Raw genomic sequence first — 17374 nt, 5'->3', positions numbered from 1 at the left:
GCTGATTTTTTTTTCATTATTTATGTATATACATGTATGCCGGTTCTTGTTTTTTTTTTTTATTCACGTGGAAACTGATAATAAGAATGGGTGTAATATGAAGTTTAATTTTGTAGTTTTAAAAACTATAAACAACACAAATATTGCGTGTTCTAAAACTTTATGACGTCATTTACGGATTTGGTTTTAAGAAGCAATTGTCGGTTACTTCATTTATTTACACGTTTAATTATTTTGATGTTAATGAAAGTTCAATTAAAATATTTACAAGAGTTAAGATGACAGCGTTTAAAGGAAAAGCAATAGTACATCAACCAAGATTTCGACTAGAACCTTAAATATCATGTAGAAGTACAAGTACCACCCTCACAACGTCAGGGGTCAGGCCCAGTCGTCACTCAACTCAGTCCTGAACCATCTAATGTGTGCATCTTGCACATTTCAGTGCAATCTACTAGGACTAGTTCAACAAGAGCATACACATTAACTTTAGATTTGTCCCAAACGACAGTTTCTCATATTGGTTTTGTCGTCGTTTAGCCTAATCAGTTTTTGGCAAGTAGAAAAATTAGAAGCTTTTGTCGGACTCTTAGATACGCTAAATGGGGCCAGTACTAGTGTCAAATCGGTTGATGTGTTGAATAGATAGTCATGTACTATTTTAACCGCTTAAAAGTCCAAATTCTGTTAAATTGGCTCTTATTTTAAAAAAATTTCACCAAATATTTAGTAATTGAAAGCACTTGATCAACAGATACAAAAAATTTAAACAAAATTTGTACTGACATGATTATTATACCCTTTACAATTATTTTTGAAACAGGGTATCCAAAGCACATATTTTAGATACATACACCTATTTGCATATTTATATATATATATGAAAATTCATATTTACACAAGAAGTTTAATTTCGAGCTTTTTCGAAATTTGGTTTTCCTACGTTTTGGAGACAACCAAGTATTTGTAATAACAAAAATAAAAATAAAATCATTAGTGTAACTTGTACTGAGTAAAACTGGCTTTGAAAAGAATGGACAAAACATTTGACATTCGAAACATTTTACTAGCACTCCTATAGCTTGCTTTGTATTTCAAATATCAAACATTTTATACATAGCCATTAAAACACTTTGACATTACAAACTCAAGATTTTATCCGAAACGCAGAAAACCTAAATTGCATTTGTGTTGTGCAAGTGCTTTCAAGTGTCCCAAATTCAGAGGAAGCACAAATATGGTTAACCAAGCGTGAATCCGCTGTTGTTCCACCGGTCAATCCACCAGTTATATATGCAGGTTGCATGTTTTCTCCCCGTGTCATTAAGGATTAATTAAAGAAGAGAAAATTGGCAAGCAATGGACGTACTTTGGTCTCCTTTCCCAAATTGAGGATAACCCAATTGGCATTTGGGTGGGAATTTTTTTGTTTGAAAGTTTATATTATATATCATCGGAGTGCAAGTAGTTTTTTTCAACTTTTAATCTTCAGAAATCAATGGAACTTTATAAACTTCGTTGTTTAAATATGCCGTCAGTACGTTAAGAATTTCTACTTACAGAATAAGGAGCATTTGGAATGGAGAGAACTAATATAGGCTAGTATTGCCTGCTGTTCAATCCAGATTCATTTATATACTTATATGTATATTTTTGAATAAAATATTTCTTAAACTAAGGAGCATTTATATACTCTAGATTTGTCACAGAGTAGGAGATTGGACAGATTTGATTTTGATTATGAATTTTGAACATTAATCAGAAGAATAAAAATACCTATTACATCTTTAAATTACCAAAAGATCTTAGCATCTGCGATGAAATCAAAGACACAATAAATATCCATTTTATTTAAATGAAACACTTTGTTTAACAAGTAAGTGTACGGAGAAACAGTTGAATGTCCTTTTTGCAGTGTTTTACTCAAAACTCCATGAAACAAATTATTATTATTATTTTTTTATACGTGATGACGAGAATTTAATTCAAATTGAAAGATGGAACTTTACTATTCATTCTTCATTCCATCCCACTCTTGTTAATAATAATTAAATAAATAATATGTAAGTCAACACTGATTTAGAGAGACAAATTATGAATATATCCCAGGTTTTATAATTATCATTTCTTAGTAAGTTTTAACATTTTATTAATTTTCTAACAAAAAAATAAATAAATATGATTTAATAAGACATGATGGTTAAGGAAACCAATTGTAATGTAGACTAATTTAAAAAATGCAATTACATTATAACCATGTGTATTATTAAAATGTTCTAGATATTGCAATTTAAGATAATCCATAGATATGTAAATTAGAGAGGTGATCGATCCCAGCATGCCTTGACTTTTACTGTTTTACACTTGTGTACCCTTTGTGACAAGCACCGATATTTATTGGCAAGGGAGTTTAAGTGGGTTAAATTATTAATTGGACTTTCATTAATTAATGCCACATGCATTTGTTCTTTAAAAAAGAGAAAACACATTAAACCTGTGTAATCTCTCTTCAAAAGGATTAAATATATTTATTAAAATAATCAACGATATCGTGTTCAACCACTCTTAAACATGCCGTGCTTGCCACCCCCCCTTCCCCAACCGATATTCAACAAAATTTGTAAATATTTCAGATAAAATTAAAATTTTACGTAATTAACAACTAAAATTTATACTTGAAGAGAGACCATTGAACAAACATTGGTTGAAATCAACGACATTTCGTATGTTTACACGTGGTACAGATAAATCACTGTAACATCTCAATGAAAGTTTGCTTTGTGGGAATATAAGTCTCGGTCCTACAGTAGCTGGTTCTGTAGTGTACTGTCCATGAGTTAAAATTCATTCACTCAATTTTGAATTTGAAATATTCCTATATATGCTATAATACTACAAATAAACACCATTCCCAAATATTATTACCCTTTCGTTTAAAGTGAATCAGTAACATTCTTCTTAACAGATACATTTCAGTTGGGTTGTATGGTTAGAGATCAAGCTATCTGGTTCACAACCTTATTACAGTACCCCGCAAAGGAGATTATTGAATGTTAACAGCTTATTTTTTTTGCATTAAGCAGTGCAGAAAGGAATCGACTGGATTATGAAAACTTACCGCAAGCTCTTAACGTCTAAATTAAAAGTATTTTGGATTTAGAAATAAAGAAATGTTATCTACCCACACCCCCCCCCAACACCCCCCCCCCCCCGAAAAAAATTGTATTGTTGTAATTATATGTGTAATACTCGCTTGCTCTTTAATATTGAACTTTACTTATCTATCAACGATTGATAAACAAATTCTACAACTTATATTAATATCTCTCGTTGGCACGGATGTTAGCGCGAGGGGGTCATCGGTGTGGAAGGAAGCCGGAGTACCCGGAGAGAACCCACGTGTCCAAGCGGGCAACCGCCATAACTGTCAATCACGGGGATCGAACTCCACTACGCTACTGGACACCTTGCTCTTTTGTCAGTCAGTTGTAAAGTGTACACGTCTCTTGATAGAAACGATTATTAGAATATGCAATTCTCAGATTTCTTTTTTGAATAATGATTACGTACTTCTCTCGGATATCTAATATGGTTCTCAATCAATTAAAATCGATATCTTTAACACTGACATTTATTCAGACACATATCAAATGAATTATTCTGACTTTGGTCAATAAAAGGAAATTTCAGACTTAATGTATTGTTAAAGATAATAGCTGAAACTAAATTGATATACATACAAGCTCAACAACTTATTGGTGATTTTGAATTAGTAGTTATAAAGGACTTTATTTCTTTTTTACTCCGACTGGAAAAGAAAGTACATATAACTGGTATGTTTTGAAAATGTAAAAAACAAAAACAACCTCACCCCCCAAAAAACAGCACAAATTGAGCCCGCTAAAAATTACTAAAAATAAACCGTTGCCCCACATGTTATGCAGAGAGCTCTATTCATTAAGGAAAGCAAGTACTGAAAAATAACAACAACTTTAAATTGTAACCCAAACAGCTTACCATACATGTACATATACAGATTTCATACATTACGTACATGTAAAAACAATACTTGTACATTTGGCATGGGTTATGAGGTAAATCGGCGATGAACTTTTAGCGGGACAAATCGTGCCAATTGCGCGACTTAAATTCCCGGTCGATTAATTTTCACCCGATTTGTACCTGAACCCACAGGTGAGACGGAGCAGACACGGTCTGGACGGAGAAGGAACCAAACCACAATGGGTAATGTACAATATTTATGTAATAAAATAACAAATAAATAAAACGTGAAATTAAAATAGATCTATTACATTAATTGTAAAAGTAAAAGGATAATTAAAATGAGCTTTATGAGGTAATAAGTATTGTTTAATTATGTAACAAAAATGAATAAAATGTAGAATTAAAATAAGGTCTATTACATTGTTTGTTATATTTTAATAAATAGGATCATTAAAATGAGCTTTACGAGGTTATGTGCATTGTTAAATTTTTATGTAAAATAAATAAATAAATAGATAAATAAATAAATAAAAAGTGAAATAAGAATACGTGTATTACATTGTTTGTAATGGTTCAGTAAAAGTGTAATCAAAATGAGCTTTAGGAATTAGTAAAGAAAGACTAACTATGAATTCTTCGATGATTTTGTTTATTTCGTAATCATAATAAAATTTAATGCAATGGATTTTTCTTTTGTTTTAGCTTTTTAGGCTCGAATTTTTCAAATGGTTGTGCGAAGATTTAGTACTTATCAATGTAGATTGTTTTCTTCTTTATGTAGGCTAGATTTAGTCTTAATTGATATTTCTTTTTTATATCAAGTAAACAAACCATTCTTATATAATTTATGGATATTAAAGGCTATGATTTCGTTTTATAACTAACGTTAACATTCAGAACGTAATAAAGAAATCTGCGATTAAATTGAAATTTAAAAAACCTAATTTAAAAATGAATCAGTTTTCACTTGAGATATGACCTCTTCACTGAGCGAGGCCAAAAGTTTGTCATATATTTGGTCTTTAATTATTTAAAATACTTATATCTGAGATTTTGCATGCTCTGGTGACATTTAATTCAATTAACGATGATCATAAACAAAGCAAAGAAAAAGGAAAAATAAAAACAACAGCAATAGTGGACATGGTTAAGGGCTTGTGCTCAGTTAAAACATATACATACAATTATTTAGAAAAGAACCCGACTTCACAGGATCCAAGCAGGGAATTTACAATGAAATTATTCAATCGTGTGTTCATCGTAGTTTTTTTTTCTTTTCTTATTTTTTCTTTTTTTCTTTAAATAAATGATGGATCTTTTTTGTTTATTTACAATCCTTCACACAATTTTAACGGAAGCAAGGTTTCATGGATTTGAACTGATAGAAAACAAATGAAAATCTTTTTCGTTACATGGATATTTTGATATAAATTACCTATTTATCTTTCCAACTGTTTGTATTCAGCAGAAGCAAAATTGTATACAATTGAACATATTTAATACGATAAAAGTCTTAAATGAATGAATTTTATCACAAGGAATTGACACCACGCTATGCATCTTTGTGTCTTTTACTAGTTAACAATATGACTTATAATTAGTCATTGACTCATTGACAATTAAAAAAAAATGTTAATTAGTAAAAGATATCTGTTTGTGGTTTATTTTAGTGTGTTCCTCCAGAGGCGCCGCCCTCTGTCTCATTTTGCTGAGCTTATTGTGTCTCCTAGAAAGTACCAGTGGTAAGAGAGAGAGAGAGAGAGAGAGAGAGAGAGAGAGAGAGAGAGAGAGAGAGAGAGAGAGAGATCACTTCATATTCCTTTTATTAGTATTCAGTAACTTGGAAGATTATCGCATCATATCATTATACAATTGAAAGGGTACTTAATTGAAATTTAATAAAAAATGCAATACTTGAAACTTTTTCGTAAATACATGTATTTCTGTTTTGTTTTCATTCATTCATGAATTTGCATTTGCAAACATCAAATTGAATCTCTGTAAGGCATTCGTTCATAGTTACGATCGACCACAGCCGTTTGCAGGCAGATAATGATGGTAAATAGCTGTCACGGGGCTATGAATTTATCCTGAAATGTCTTTTCTTCTCCATAAAATATTCGTACTTAGCCAATTCGACAGCATCTAGAGCTCTTACAGACAATTTGATATTCAAATATTTAAACATTCACTGATTATATTTTCCTCTATTTCTTACACAAACCGATTGTAATTCACTGCGATATAGATACTGACAAGATTGAAATCTACACGAGCCAATTTTAACTATTTCATCGATACCGTAGGGAAACTAAAAAAAAAATATTCCGGATGATGTCAGACTCCTATTCCATATAAGAAGACTTGGACATTTCTTTTATCTAACGCACTGATGTACATTAACAATAGTTTAATAGCTGCTTTTACCTACTCTCTATGACTAATGCAATAATTTATTACTATACAAAGATTTAAATATCTTTTATGACCCATGCGAGCATGAAAAAAGCTATAATTGCAGAAAAAATTAAATAACCCGTTAACGCAAACGCTAAAAGCTATGCACAATGAAAATGAACGATATCAGAATTTGATTTTTTTGCAGGTCATCGATGCTACGTTTGTTCTTATGGCAAGAAGAAGACTGACTGTTCGAAGATAGAAACTTGCAAAAAAGACGAAAAGGCAAGGGTTTCTTCGCAAATATTCCATAGACTAAACTTAACAACAACTCATTACAAATCGCAGTATACTTGTATGCATTGTTTTATTATCCGTTTTCTTTCAGTCTTGTGAAACAAAGGTGCACCGAGACAAAACCGAGATCACCAAAGTATGCAAGAAGACTTCCAGTTGTAAAACTCGATGTGACGCGAGGGCTGTTGAATGTCACTTTTGTTGTACTGGGGATCTCTGTAACAAAGATTCAGGTAATGTGTTTGTAATGCATTCCTTCTTTGTGAGCACCATTTGTTTAAAAGTATATTGGATAACGGGGATGGAAATATCTATCTAACTAAATTTCAGGTTACGCGGACTACGAACCGTGGCAACAGTGGTCATCATGTAGCAAACAGTGTGGAGGGGGCAAACGAAGCAGAAACAGGTCATGTACCTCAACCTCGATTCCATGCAGCGGAGGAAGCAAAGAAGAGGAGGACTGTAATACACAGGCTTGTTCTATTACCACTGGTACCAACACTCAGGCTTCCAGCCCCAAGGGTACGGATTGTCAAAGGATTTTTTCTCAAATAAATAATTAATGGAAACGTAATAATCATGACTGTATATATTTTATGTTATTTGTTTTTAAGTGGTATTTGAATTTTTTTTCTGAGGTGCAGTCGCAAAAGATTAAAGTGATAAAATTTCAATTCGAATGACACGCGAAATACGATCAAGTGTCTTGTTGTTGCGGACGTATTCATTTATGTTAAATCAAACGAAGCTCAAGATCTCGATAAGTCTAAGCATTTGAGGAGGAATTTAATTGAACAATAAATTTGTCTTAGTTTTTCATGCGAGTATGAACGTAGCGAGCATAATTTAAAATTGCATAACCCTGTGATCATACAGAGTCATTATGTTCTTTAATGATTTCAGTTCATCGATGCTACGTTTGTTCATATGGGAAGAAAAACAGTGACTGTTCAAAGATAGAAACTTGCAAAAAAGACGAAGAGGTTAGGTTCTAATATTATTTTCTTACTCTGCTGTAATTTGGGTGATGTACTGTTTTATTAATTGATGGAGACTACAGCGTTCTCAACATGATATTTTCATGTGTGCAGAGCATTTTGCAGTAAATGTTCTGCCGTAATTTTGTAAAAATTCACTTTTAGATTAAATTCAATAAGCCTTATTTGAATTTGCCCCGCTCTTAAGTGTCTGATAAGAATACACCGTAGCTAGTAACAAACTGAAATCAAATTTTGTGTGTGTTCCTTTTCTGTCTTTTATGACGACAAACTGTCGAACATATCCTTGGTGGGAGGCATTTTGCTGCTACATAGTAAACTTTACATCTACACCGATGTATTCTATAAATCGTTAAAAAAGTGCATGCTTTACTTGTAAAAATGTTTTTGTATTTGTCACGAATGTACGCAGTTTGCTGTTTATATATTAGGAAAAAAACCCTTAAAACTATACAGTTGCACCAAAAAGCAGTTCAAGTTTGGATTTTCGTGCCATATTCGTAAAATTTATTTGTCTTTGTCAGTCTTGTGAAACAAAGGTTCACCGAGACAAAACCGAGATCACCAAAGTATGCAAGAAGACTTCCAGTTGTAAAACTCGATGTGACGCGAGGGCTGTTGAATGTCACTTTTGTTGTACTGGGGATCTCTGTAACAAAGATTCAGGTAATGCTGGAGCAACACATTTTTTTTTTGTTAGCACAATTCCATTCAGTTAGCCTCATCCTAATAATATAAGTATTGGTAAACTCATAGCAAATGCTTTCAGGTTACGCGGATTTCGAACCATGGCAACAGTGGTCATCATGTAGCAAACAATGTGGAGGAGGCAAACGAAGCAGAAACAGGTCTTGTACCTCAACCTCGATTCCATGCAGCGGAGGAAGCAAAGAGGAGGAGGACTGTAATACACAGGCTTGTTCCATTACTACTGGTACCAACACTCAGGCTTCCAGTACCCAGGGTAAGGAATGTCAAGGGAGTTTTATTCTAACTCAAAATTTCTTCATTGACACTTTATCGTTTTTCCCTGTCATATTAACATCGAACAGAAACAAATTTCTTTCGGAGATTTTTGACGAGAAATGTTAACATGTTTTATCCATTCGAAAGTACTCGAGTTTCCTCGCAGAAGTTTTAACGTTATTACTCCGCAATGAAAATCACCCTATACTTTCTATATTGGGTTGTGTATTGAAACTTGAAGCGTTAAAAGAGGCGATTCCTTACAAAAAATCTTGACTCTTTCTTGTTAATGAACGTATTTTGAGCTCAACCTACTTATATTTATCGTTTTATTGAAAAGTTTTGGTAGCCGAAACTTGGGACAGAAAAAAGTTGAAAGTTACTGCAAGAATTAAAAGAAATGCTTAAACAATAACATAAGACTCTTTTTGAAGCTATCATAAGTTCATACAAACATTGAATCAAGTATGTGTAATATATTTATTATGTAATTTTTTTGAATTTGGTATTTGAAATTCTATTCTGGAGTGCACCTGCATACAAATTAAAATATGAAAAAGGACTTGCAGTTCAAACGCTCCGTGAATAGCCGTTATCTAAAACCACTTGTCTCTGAACATGACGGACGTATGTTCATATTCAACTGAGAAAACATATTTGTTCCTTTAGGTCTTTAAATTTCAAAAGATGTTTCTGAAACAACTTTTTTCCCTTGATGTTTACCGCAAGTATGAAAACAGCAATCATAACCTAAATTAGTAAAATTACGTAATCATTCTCGTCAATCATCACGTTAAACATATGTAGCGGTTATTATTCTATATTAAAATGGTTAGGAGTACTACAATAACTTAAAAATATGAGATCAGCCAGTAAAGTCCCAAGCCTTTGTTTTTTGGGGTTAGATTCGATTAATCGCAGAATAATCCACGGAAACTTCACACATACAAACTAAACGTTTAAAATATGATTCATTATGGGGAGATTAATTTTATTTTAGGTCATCGATGCTACGTTTGTTCTTATGGCAAGAAAAACAGTGACTGTTCAAAGATAGAAACTTGCAAAAAAGACGAAGAGGTAAATTCTGTATTGCTTTTCTGACTTTGAATTTTTTTTCTTCTTATGATGTTAGCATTCTCTGCAATATTTTCAAGCGTAAAGTGGCACTTTGATGCAAATCATTATTTTCTGTCTTTTAAAAGCAATATGAGCTGTATTTTTTAGAATTTTATTTTGCTGCAAAAAACTGCATGTAATTTAAACTTTTATGATAAATAAGATTTGAAAAATTCATTAATTTTTGTCAGAAGAAAGATTTTTTCTTCTAAGGAATATAGAGCAGATAAATTTCTGTACATGACGACAAAAATTCAATTTCGATTCAATTTAAGGCCACTTAACGGCTTTTCCACCAAGCAAAACCCCCAGAAATAAAAAAAAACAAAACAATATATTTTTGTCATTTTATGAAAAAAATAAAATTTTCCTAAAAATATGCAGCTCACATTGCTTTGATATCTTTTGCATTAAATGCCATGTTTTTAAACGTTATGGTCTTAACATGTATTAAAAGAAAATTAGCATGTGTTGTTTCATTTGTATGTCTTCTATAATGAAAAACCGTCGAACATATCTAACACAAACTTACGCAGTTTGTTATAATCAATACACTTTGAATATAAGGAAAATGAACCTTCAAACTATACATTTGCGCCCAAATCCAGTTTAAGTTTGGATTTGCATGCCTTATTATTCATAAAACCTGTTTGTCTTTGTCAGTCTTGTGAAACAAAGGTGCACCGAGACAAAACCGAGATCACCAAAGTATGCAAGAAGACTTCCAGTTGTAAAACTCGATGTGACGCGAGGGCTGTTGAATGTCACTTTTGTTGTACTGGGGATCTCTGTAATAAAGATTCAGGTAATGCTGGTGCAACAAATTTGTTCTTTGTTAGCACCATTTTGTTCCATTCCTTTGGCCACATATTATTTATATTAGTATTGGTATACTCAAAGCAAATGCTTTTAGGTTACGCGGATTTTGAACCGTGGCAACAGTGGTCATCATGTAGCAAGCAATGTGGAGGAGGCAAACGAAGCAGAAACAGGTCTTGTACCTCAACCTCGATTCCATGCAGCGGAGGAAGCAAAGAAGAGGAGGACTGTAATACACAGGCTTGTTCCATTACCGCTGGTGAGGCTTCTCCTAAAAATATTCTTAAAAAGTTAACACTTACACAAATAAGATTTCAAATTAAAAATTTAAATGATTGCAGGGATGAGATGTTACTATTGCAAAGGAAAAAAGAATAGCGATTGCACGAAAACCGAAACATGTAAACAGGACGAACTGGTAATTAATATGGCGACAAGAAAATTTGATTTAGAAACAATTCTGATGAGCTGAAAAATCTACATGCGATTTGATGCTTCTGACTAAATTTGTTACAGTCCTGTGAAACCAAGATTAAACGAAATGGAGCTGACATCGAGAAGAAATGCAAGAAGACAAAAGACTGTAAGCCTAAATGTGACAAGAAAGATAAGGACTGTACCCTGTGTTGTACTGGAGACTTGTGTAACAAAGACCAAGGTAATGTTGAACATGTGTTCAATAAGATGAACTTAAATCATATATTACAACCAATAATTTGTACTTAACGAAATAATCGCAAAGAATATTCCATGAAATGCATATATTTTTCACAAAATTGAAACAGAGATTCACTTGAATGAATCCTGAGATGCAACAAGAAACTAGTTTATCAATGAAACATATGTCTATTATTAAATCGATGGCAATAATGAAAAATTATAATGTAATTTCGAAAGAAATATTAAAAACTACAATTTACGGATTTTAAAATGTGAAGTAGAATGAACATGTAATACAATGTGTGTTAACTCCAATGTCAAGATTTGAATTATTAAAATGTTGCAATGTCCTTTAAGATTGACTGCATTATAAAAAGTTTGATCTAACTGCGCATAGGTTATGCTGAGTTCAAGAATTGGGGTGCATGGTCAGCTTGTAGCAAAGCGTGTGGAGGAGGCAAGCGAAGCAGGAGCAGAGAGTGTTCATCGACGGGTGACATTCCATGCTCTGACGATACTACAGAAGAGGAAGACTGTAACACAAATGCCTGCGCTACAAACGGTCAGAGATGTTACTTAAGTTAGAATGACTTTTGCGGTAAAGCTTTGTAGGGTTGTCGGAGCGGTCATGATTGTCATGATGTTTTTTTTTCAGTGATGAGATGCTACTATTGCAAAGGGAAAAAGAATAGCGATTGCACGAAGACCGAAACATGTAAACAGGACGAAAAGGTAAATCAAATGGCGACAAGAAAATTGCTTTTGAAACAATTCCGATCAGCTGAAATATCAAGATATGATTTAATTATTATATTTTTTTTTCAGTCCTGTGAAACCAAGATCAAACGGAATGGAGCTGACATCGAGAAGAAATGCAAGAAAACAAAAGACTGTAAGCCTAAATGTGACAAGAAAGATAAGGACTGTACCTTGTGTTGTACTGGAGACTTGTGTAACAAAGACCAAGGTAATGTTGAACATGTGTTCAATAAGATGAACTTAAATCATATATTACAACCAATAATTTGTACTTAACGAAATAATCGCAAAGAATATTCCATGAAATGCATATATTTTTCACAAAATTGAAACAGAGATTCACTTGAATGAATCCTGAGATGCAACAAGAAACTAGTTTATCAATGAAACATATGTCTATTATTAAATCGATGGCAATAATGAAAAATTATAATGTAATTTCGAAAGAAATATTAAAAACTACAATTTACGGATTTTAAAATGTGAAGTAGAATGAACATGTAATACAATGAGTGTTAACTCCAATGTCAAGATTTGAATTATTAAAATGTTGCAATGTCCTTTAAGATTGACTGCATTATAAAAAGTTTGATCTAACTGCGCATAGGTTATGCTGAGTTCAAGAATTGGGGTGCATGGTCAGCTTGTAGCAAAGCGTGTGGAGGAGGCAAGCGAAGCAGGAGCAGAGAGTGTTCATCGACGGGTGACATTCCATGCTCTGACGATACTACAGAAGAGGAAGACTGTAACACAAATGCCTGCGCTACAAACGGTCAGAAATGTTACTTAAGTTAGAATGATTTTTGCGGTAAAGCTTCGTAGGGTTGTCGGAGCGGTCATGATTGTCATGATGTTTTTTTTCAGTGATGAGGTGCTACTATTGCAAAGGGAAAAAGAATAGCGATTGCACGAAGACCGAAACATGTAAACAGGACGAAAAGGTAAATCAAATGGCGACAAGAAAATTGCTTTTGAAACAATTCCGATCAGCTGAAATATCAAGATATGATTTAATTATTATATTTTTTTTTCAGTCCTGTGAAACCAAGATCAAACGGAATGGAGCTGACATCGAGAAGAAATGCAAGAAAACAAAAGACTGTAAGCCTAAATGTGACAAGAAAGATAAGGACTGTACCCTGTGTTGTACTGGAGACTTGTGTAACAAGGACCAAGGTAATATTGAACACGTGTTCAATTAGATAAAACTGAATAATTCATTACAACTGAACAATTGCATTTAATTATAATAAGGACACAGAATATTTCATTTAACAACTAAATATATTAATTCTGCAAAATTGAATAAAAGACAATCATTCCTGTTAATGAAGCCTTTTAAAAATGTGGTACGAAACCAAATGAATCTTTTAATGACGTAAATGTCCATGAGGGAAATGAGTATGAAAAAAATACATCTAGCATGAAAACATCGATTATTACATGTACTTGTTTATGAGTAACAACTTACTTTATTTTGAAAAGATGTATGTAATGATAACGTCTATTACTAGTATGCTGCTCATTGACAGTGTATAATCGAAGAAATAAAGAGTATCAAAAATTGGTACATTTAGAACCTTTAAAACGTAATGTAGTATTTAACTGTTTCAGAATTCGAAAAAAACTGATATACTCTTGTTTGATGATCTGAATGGTAAAATGTTTGCAATATCAACAAGGATTGATTCCATATATAACTGTGATCTGTACACATTAAGGTTATGCCGAGTTCAAGAATTGGGGTGCGTGGTCATCTTGTAGCAAAGCGTGTGGAGGAGGCAAGCGAAGCAAGAGCAGAGAGTGTTCATCGACGGGTGACATTCCATGCTCTGACGATACTACAGAAGAGGAAGACTGTAACACAAATGCCTGCGCTACAAACGGTCAGAGCTGTTACTTAAGTTAGAATGACTTTTGCGGTAAAGCTTTGTAGGGTTGTCGGAGCGGTCATGATGGTCATGATGTTTTTATTTTTCAGTGATGAGATGCTACTATTGCAAAGGGAAAAAGAATAGCGATTGCACGAAGACCGAAACATGTAAACAGGACGAACAGGTAAATCAAATGGCGACAAGAAAATTGATTGTGAAACGATTCTGATCAGCTGTAATATCAAGATTCGATTTTATGCTTACGAACATATTTCTTGCAGTCCTGTGAAACTAAGATCAAACGGAATGGAGCTGACATCGAGAAGAAATGCAAGAAAACAAAAGACTGTAAGCCTAAATGTCACAAGAAAGATAAGGACTGTACCCTGTGTTGTACTGGAGACTTGTGTAACAAGGACCAAGGTAATATTGAACATGTGTTCAAAAGGTTGAACTTAAATGAGATATTACGACCAATAATTTGCACTAAACGAAATAATCGCAAAAAAAATATTCCATGAAATACAATTCATTCTACTAAATTAAAAGATAGACTCACATGAATGAATGCTTAGATGAATTAAGAAACTGAGCATGTCAGTGAAACATATATCAATGATAAGAAAAAAGTCACAAAGACGTATGGAAAGACTAAAACATTGACTATTTTTTTGATTTTGTTGGATAATCTACAAATGTATGATCACTTGCATTTAATTATAATAAGGACACATAATATTTCATTTCAAAATACATATATTAATTCTGCAAAATGGAATACAATACAATCATTCCTGTTAATGAAGCTTTCTCAATATGTGGTACGAAACACAATAAATCTTTTGATGAAGTAAATGTCCATGAGAGAAATGAGTATTAAAAACATACATCAAGCATTAAAACATCGATTATTACATGTACTTGTTTATAAGTAACAATTTACAATATTTTGAAAAGATGTAGGTAATGATAATGTCTATTACTAGTATGCTCATTGACAGTGTATAATCGAAGAAATAAAGAGTATCAAAAATTGGTACATATAGAACCTTTAAAACGTAATTTCGTATTTAACTGTTTCAGAATTCGAAAAAAACTGATTGTAAACTCCTATTTGATGATCTGAATGGTAAAATGTTTGCAATATCAACAAGGAATGATTCCATATATAACTGTGATCTGAACACATTTAGGTTATGCCGAGTTCAAGAATTGGGGTGCATGGTCATCCTGTAGCAAAGCGTGTGGAGGAGGCAAGCGAAGCAGGAACAGAGAGTGTTCATCGACGGGTGACATTCCATGCTCTGACGATACTACAGAAGAGGAAGACTGTAACACAAATGCCTGCGCTACAAACGGTCAGAGATGTTACTTAAGTTAGAATGACTTTTGCGGTAAAGCTTTGTAGGGTTGTCGGAGCGGTCATGATTGTCATGATGTTTTTATTTTTCAGTGATGAGATGCTACTATTGCAAAGGGAAAAAGAATAGCGATTGCACGAAGACCGAAACATGTAAACAGGACGAAAAGGTAAATCAAATGGCGACAAGAAAATTGCTTTTGAAACAATTTCGACCATCTGAAATATCAAGATATGATTTAATTATTATATTTTTTTCAGTCCTGTGAAACCAAGATCAAACGGAATGGAGCTGACATCGAGAAGAAATGCAAGAAAACAAAAGACTGTAAGCCTAAATGTGACAAGAAAGATAAGGACTGTACCCTGTGTTGTACTGGAGACTTGTGTAACAAGGACCAAGGTAATGTTCAACGTGTTCAATTAGATAAAACTGAATAATTCATTACAACTGAACAATTGCATTTAATTATAATGAAGACACAGAATATTTCATTTTACAACTAAATATATTAATTCTGCAAAATTGAATAAAAGACAATCATTCCTGTTAATGAAGCCTTTTAAAAATGTGGTACAAAACCAAATGAATCTTTTAATGACGTAAATGTCCATGAGGGAAATGAGTATGAAAAAAATACATCTAGCATGAAAGCATCGATTATTACATGTACTTGTTTATGAGTAACAACTTACTATATTTTGAAAAGATGTATGTAATGATAACGTCTATTACTAGTATGCTGCTCATTGACAGTGTATAATCGAAGAAATAAAGAGTATCAAAAATTGGTACATTTAGAACCTTTAAAACGTAATGTAGTATTTAACTGTTTCAGAATTCGAAAAAAACTGATATACTCTTGTTTGATGATCTGAATGGTAAAATGTTTGCAATATCAACAAGGAATGATTCCATATATAACTGTGATCTGTACACATTAAGGTTATGCCGAGTTCAAGAATTGGGGTGCGTGGTCATCTTGCAGCAAAGCGTGTGGAGGAGGCAAGCGAAGCAGGAGCAGAGAGTGTTCATCGACGGGTGACATTCCATGCTCTGACGATACTACAGAAGAGGAAGACTGTAACACAAATGCCTGCGCTACAAACGGTCAGAGATGTTACTTAAGTTAGAATGACTTTTGCGGTAAAGCTTTGTAGGGTTGTCGGAGTGGTCATGATTGTCATGATGTTTTTATTTTTCAGTGATGAGATGCTACTATTGCAAAGGGAAAAAGAATAGCGATTGCACGAAGACCGAAACATGTAAACAGGACGAAAAGGTAAATCAAATGGCGACAAGAAAATTGCTTTTGAAACAATTCCGATCAGCTGAAATATCAAGATATGATTTAATTATTATATTTTTTTTTCAGTCCTGTGAAACCAAGATCAAACGGAATGGAGCTGACATCGAGAAGAAATGCAAGAAAACAAAAGACTGTAAGCCTAAATGTGACAAGAAAGATAAGGACTGTACCTTGTGTTGTACTGGAGACTTGTGTAACAAAGACCAAGGTAATGTTGAACATGTGTTCAATAAGATGAACTTAAATCATATATTACAACCAATAATTTGTACTTAACGAAATAATCGCAAAGAATATTCCATGAAATGCATATATTTTTCACAAAATTGAAACAGAGATTCACTTGAATGAATCCTGAGATGCAACAAGAAACTAGTTTATCAATGAAACATATGTCTATTATTAAATCGATGGCAATAATGAAAAATTATAATGTAATTTCGAAAGAAATATTAAAAACTACAATTTACGGATTTTAAAATGTGAAGTAGAATGAACATGTAATACAATGTGTGTTAACTCCAATGTCAAGATTTGAATTATTAAAATGTTGCAATGTCCTTTAAGATTGACTGCATTATAAAAAGTTTGATCTAACTGCGCATAGGTTATGCTGAGTTCAAGAATTGGGGTGCATGGTCAGCTTGTAGCAAAGCGTGTGGAGGAGGCAAGCGAAGCAGGAGCAGAGAGTGTTCATCGACGGGTGACATTCCATGCTCTGACGATACTACAGAAGAGGAAGACTGTAACACAAATGCCTGCGCTACAAACGGTCAGAAATGTTACTTAAGTTAGAATGACTTT

General features: G+C 33.1%; 3 protein-coding genes across 3 annotated transcripts; all 3 read left to right on the top strand.

Moving 5' to 3' along the window:
• Window positions 1-6796: 6796 nt before the first annotated feature.
• LOC128182239 (A disintegrin and metalloproteinase with thrombospondin motifs adt-1-like) lies at window positions 6797-12821 on the top strand (the record flags this gene model as incomplete). The annotated part of the gene is made up of 14 exons (XM_052850832.1): window positions 6797-6935; window positions 7033-7227; window positions 7609-7688; window positions 8228-8369; window positions 8473-8667; window positions 9670-9749; window positions 10452-10593; window positions 10702-10866; window positions 10949-11025; window positions 11124-11265; window positions 11665-11829; window positions 11923-11999; window positions 12093-12234; window positions 12670-12821. Coding segments are annotated over 14 exons (1893 nt in total), but the record flags the coding sequence as incomplete, so codon positions are not given.
• On the top strand, window positions 12642-16394 carry LOC128180730 (A disintegrin and metalloproteinase with thrombospondin motifs adt-2-like). Its single transcript, XM_052848875.1, has 10 exons — window positions 12642-12798; window positions 12891-12967; window positions 13061-13202; window positions 13748-13912; window positions 14008-14084; window positions 14182-14323; window positions 15094-15258; window positions 15354-15430; window positions 15522-15663; window positions 16207-16394. Exons 2-10 carry the CDS (start codon window positions 12893-12895, stop codon window positions 16392-16394), a joined length of 1173 nt encoding a protein of 390 aa, XP_052704835.1. The 5' UTR covers window positions 12642-12798; window positions 12891-12892.
• Window position 16395: 1 nt separating this feature from the next.
• On the top strand, window positions 16396-17365 carry LOC128182238 (A disintegrin and metalloproteinase with thrombospondin motifs adt-2-like). Its single transcript, XM_052850831.1, has 3 exons — window positions 16396-16407; window positions 16637-16778; window positions 17214-17365. The coding sequence occupies exons 1-3, from the start codon at window positions 16396-16398 to the stop codon at window positions 17363-17365; spliced, it is 306 nt and encodes a 101-aa protein (XP_052706791.1).
• The last annotated feature ends 9 nt before the right edge of the window (window positions 17366-17374 follow it).

The sequence above is a fragment of the Crassostrea angulata genome, chromosome 4 (genome assembly GCF_025612915.1).
Source record: "Crassostrea angulata isolate pt1a10 chromosome 4, ASM2561291v2, whole genome shotgun sequence".
Classification (NCBI taxonomy): Eukaryota; Metazoa; Mollusca; class Bivalvia; order Ostreida; family Ostreidae; genus Magallana; species Magallana angulata.
The sequence above is the reverse complement of the archived record's forward strand: the minus strand, read 5'-3'. Positions and strand labels throughout refer to the sequence as shown.

Coding starts and splice junctions, on each gene's coding strand:
- LOC128180730 (XM_052848875.1), top strand. CDS start 12,893: ATGAGGTGCTACTATTGCAAAGGGAAAAAGAATAGCGATTGCACGAAG. Junction 12,968..13,060: donor CATGTAAACAGGACGAAAAG/GTAAATCAAATG, acceptor TTTTTTTTTCAG/TCCTGTGAAACCAAGATCAA. Junction 15,259..15,353: donor AAATGCCTGCGCTACAAACG/GTCAGAGATGTT, acceptor TTTATTTTTCAG/TGATGAGATGCTACTATTGC.
- LOC128182238 (XM_052850831.1), top strand. Junction 16,779..17,213: donor CTTGTGTAACAAAGACCAAG/GTAATGTTGAAC, acceptor GTGCATGGTCAG/CTTGTAGCAAAGCGTGTGGA.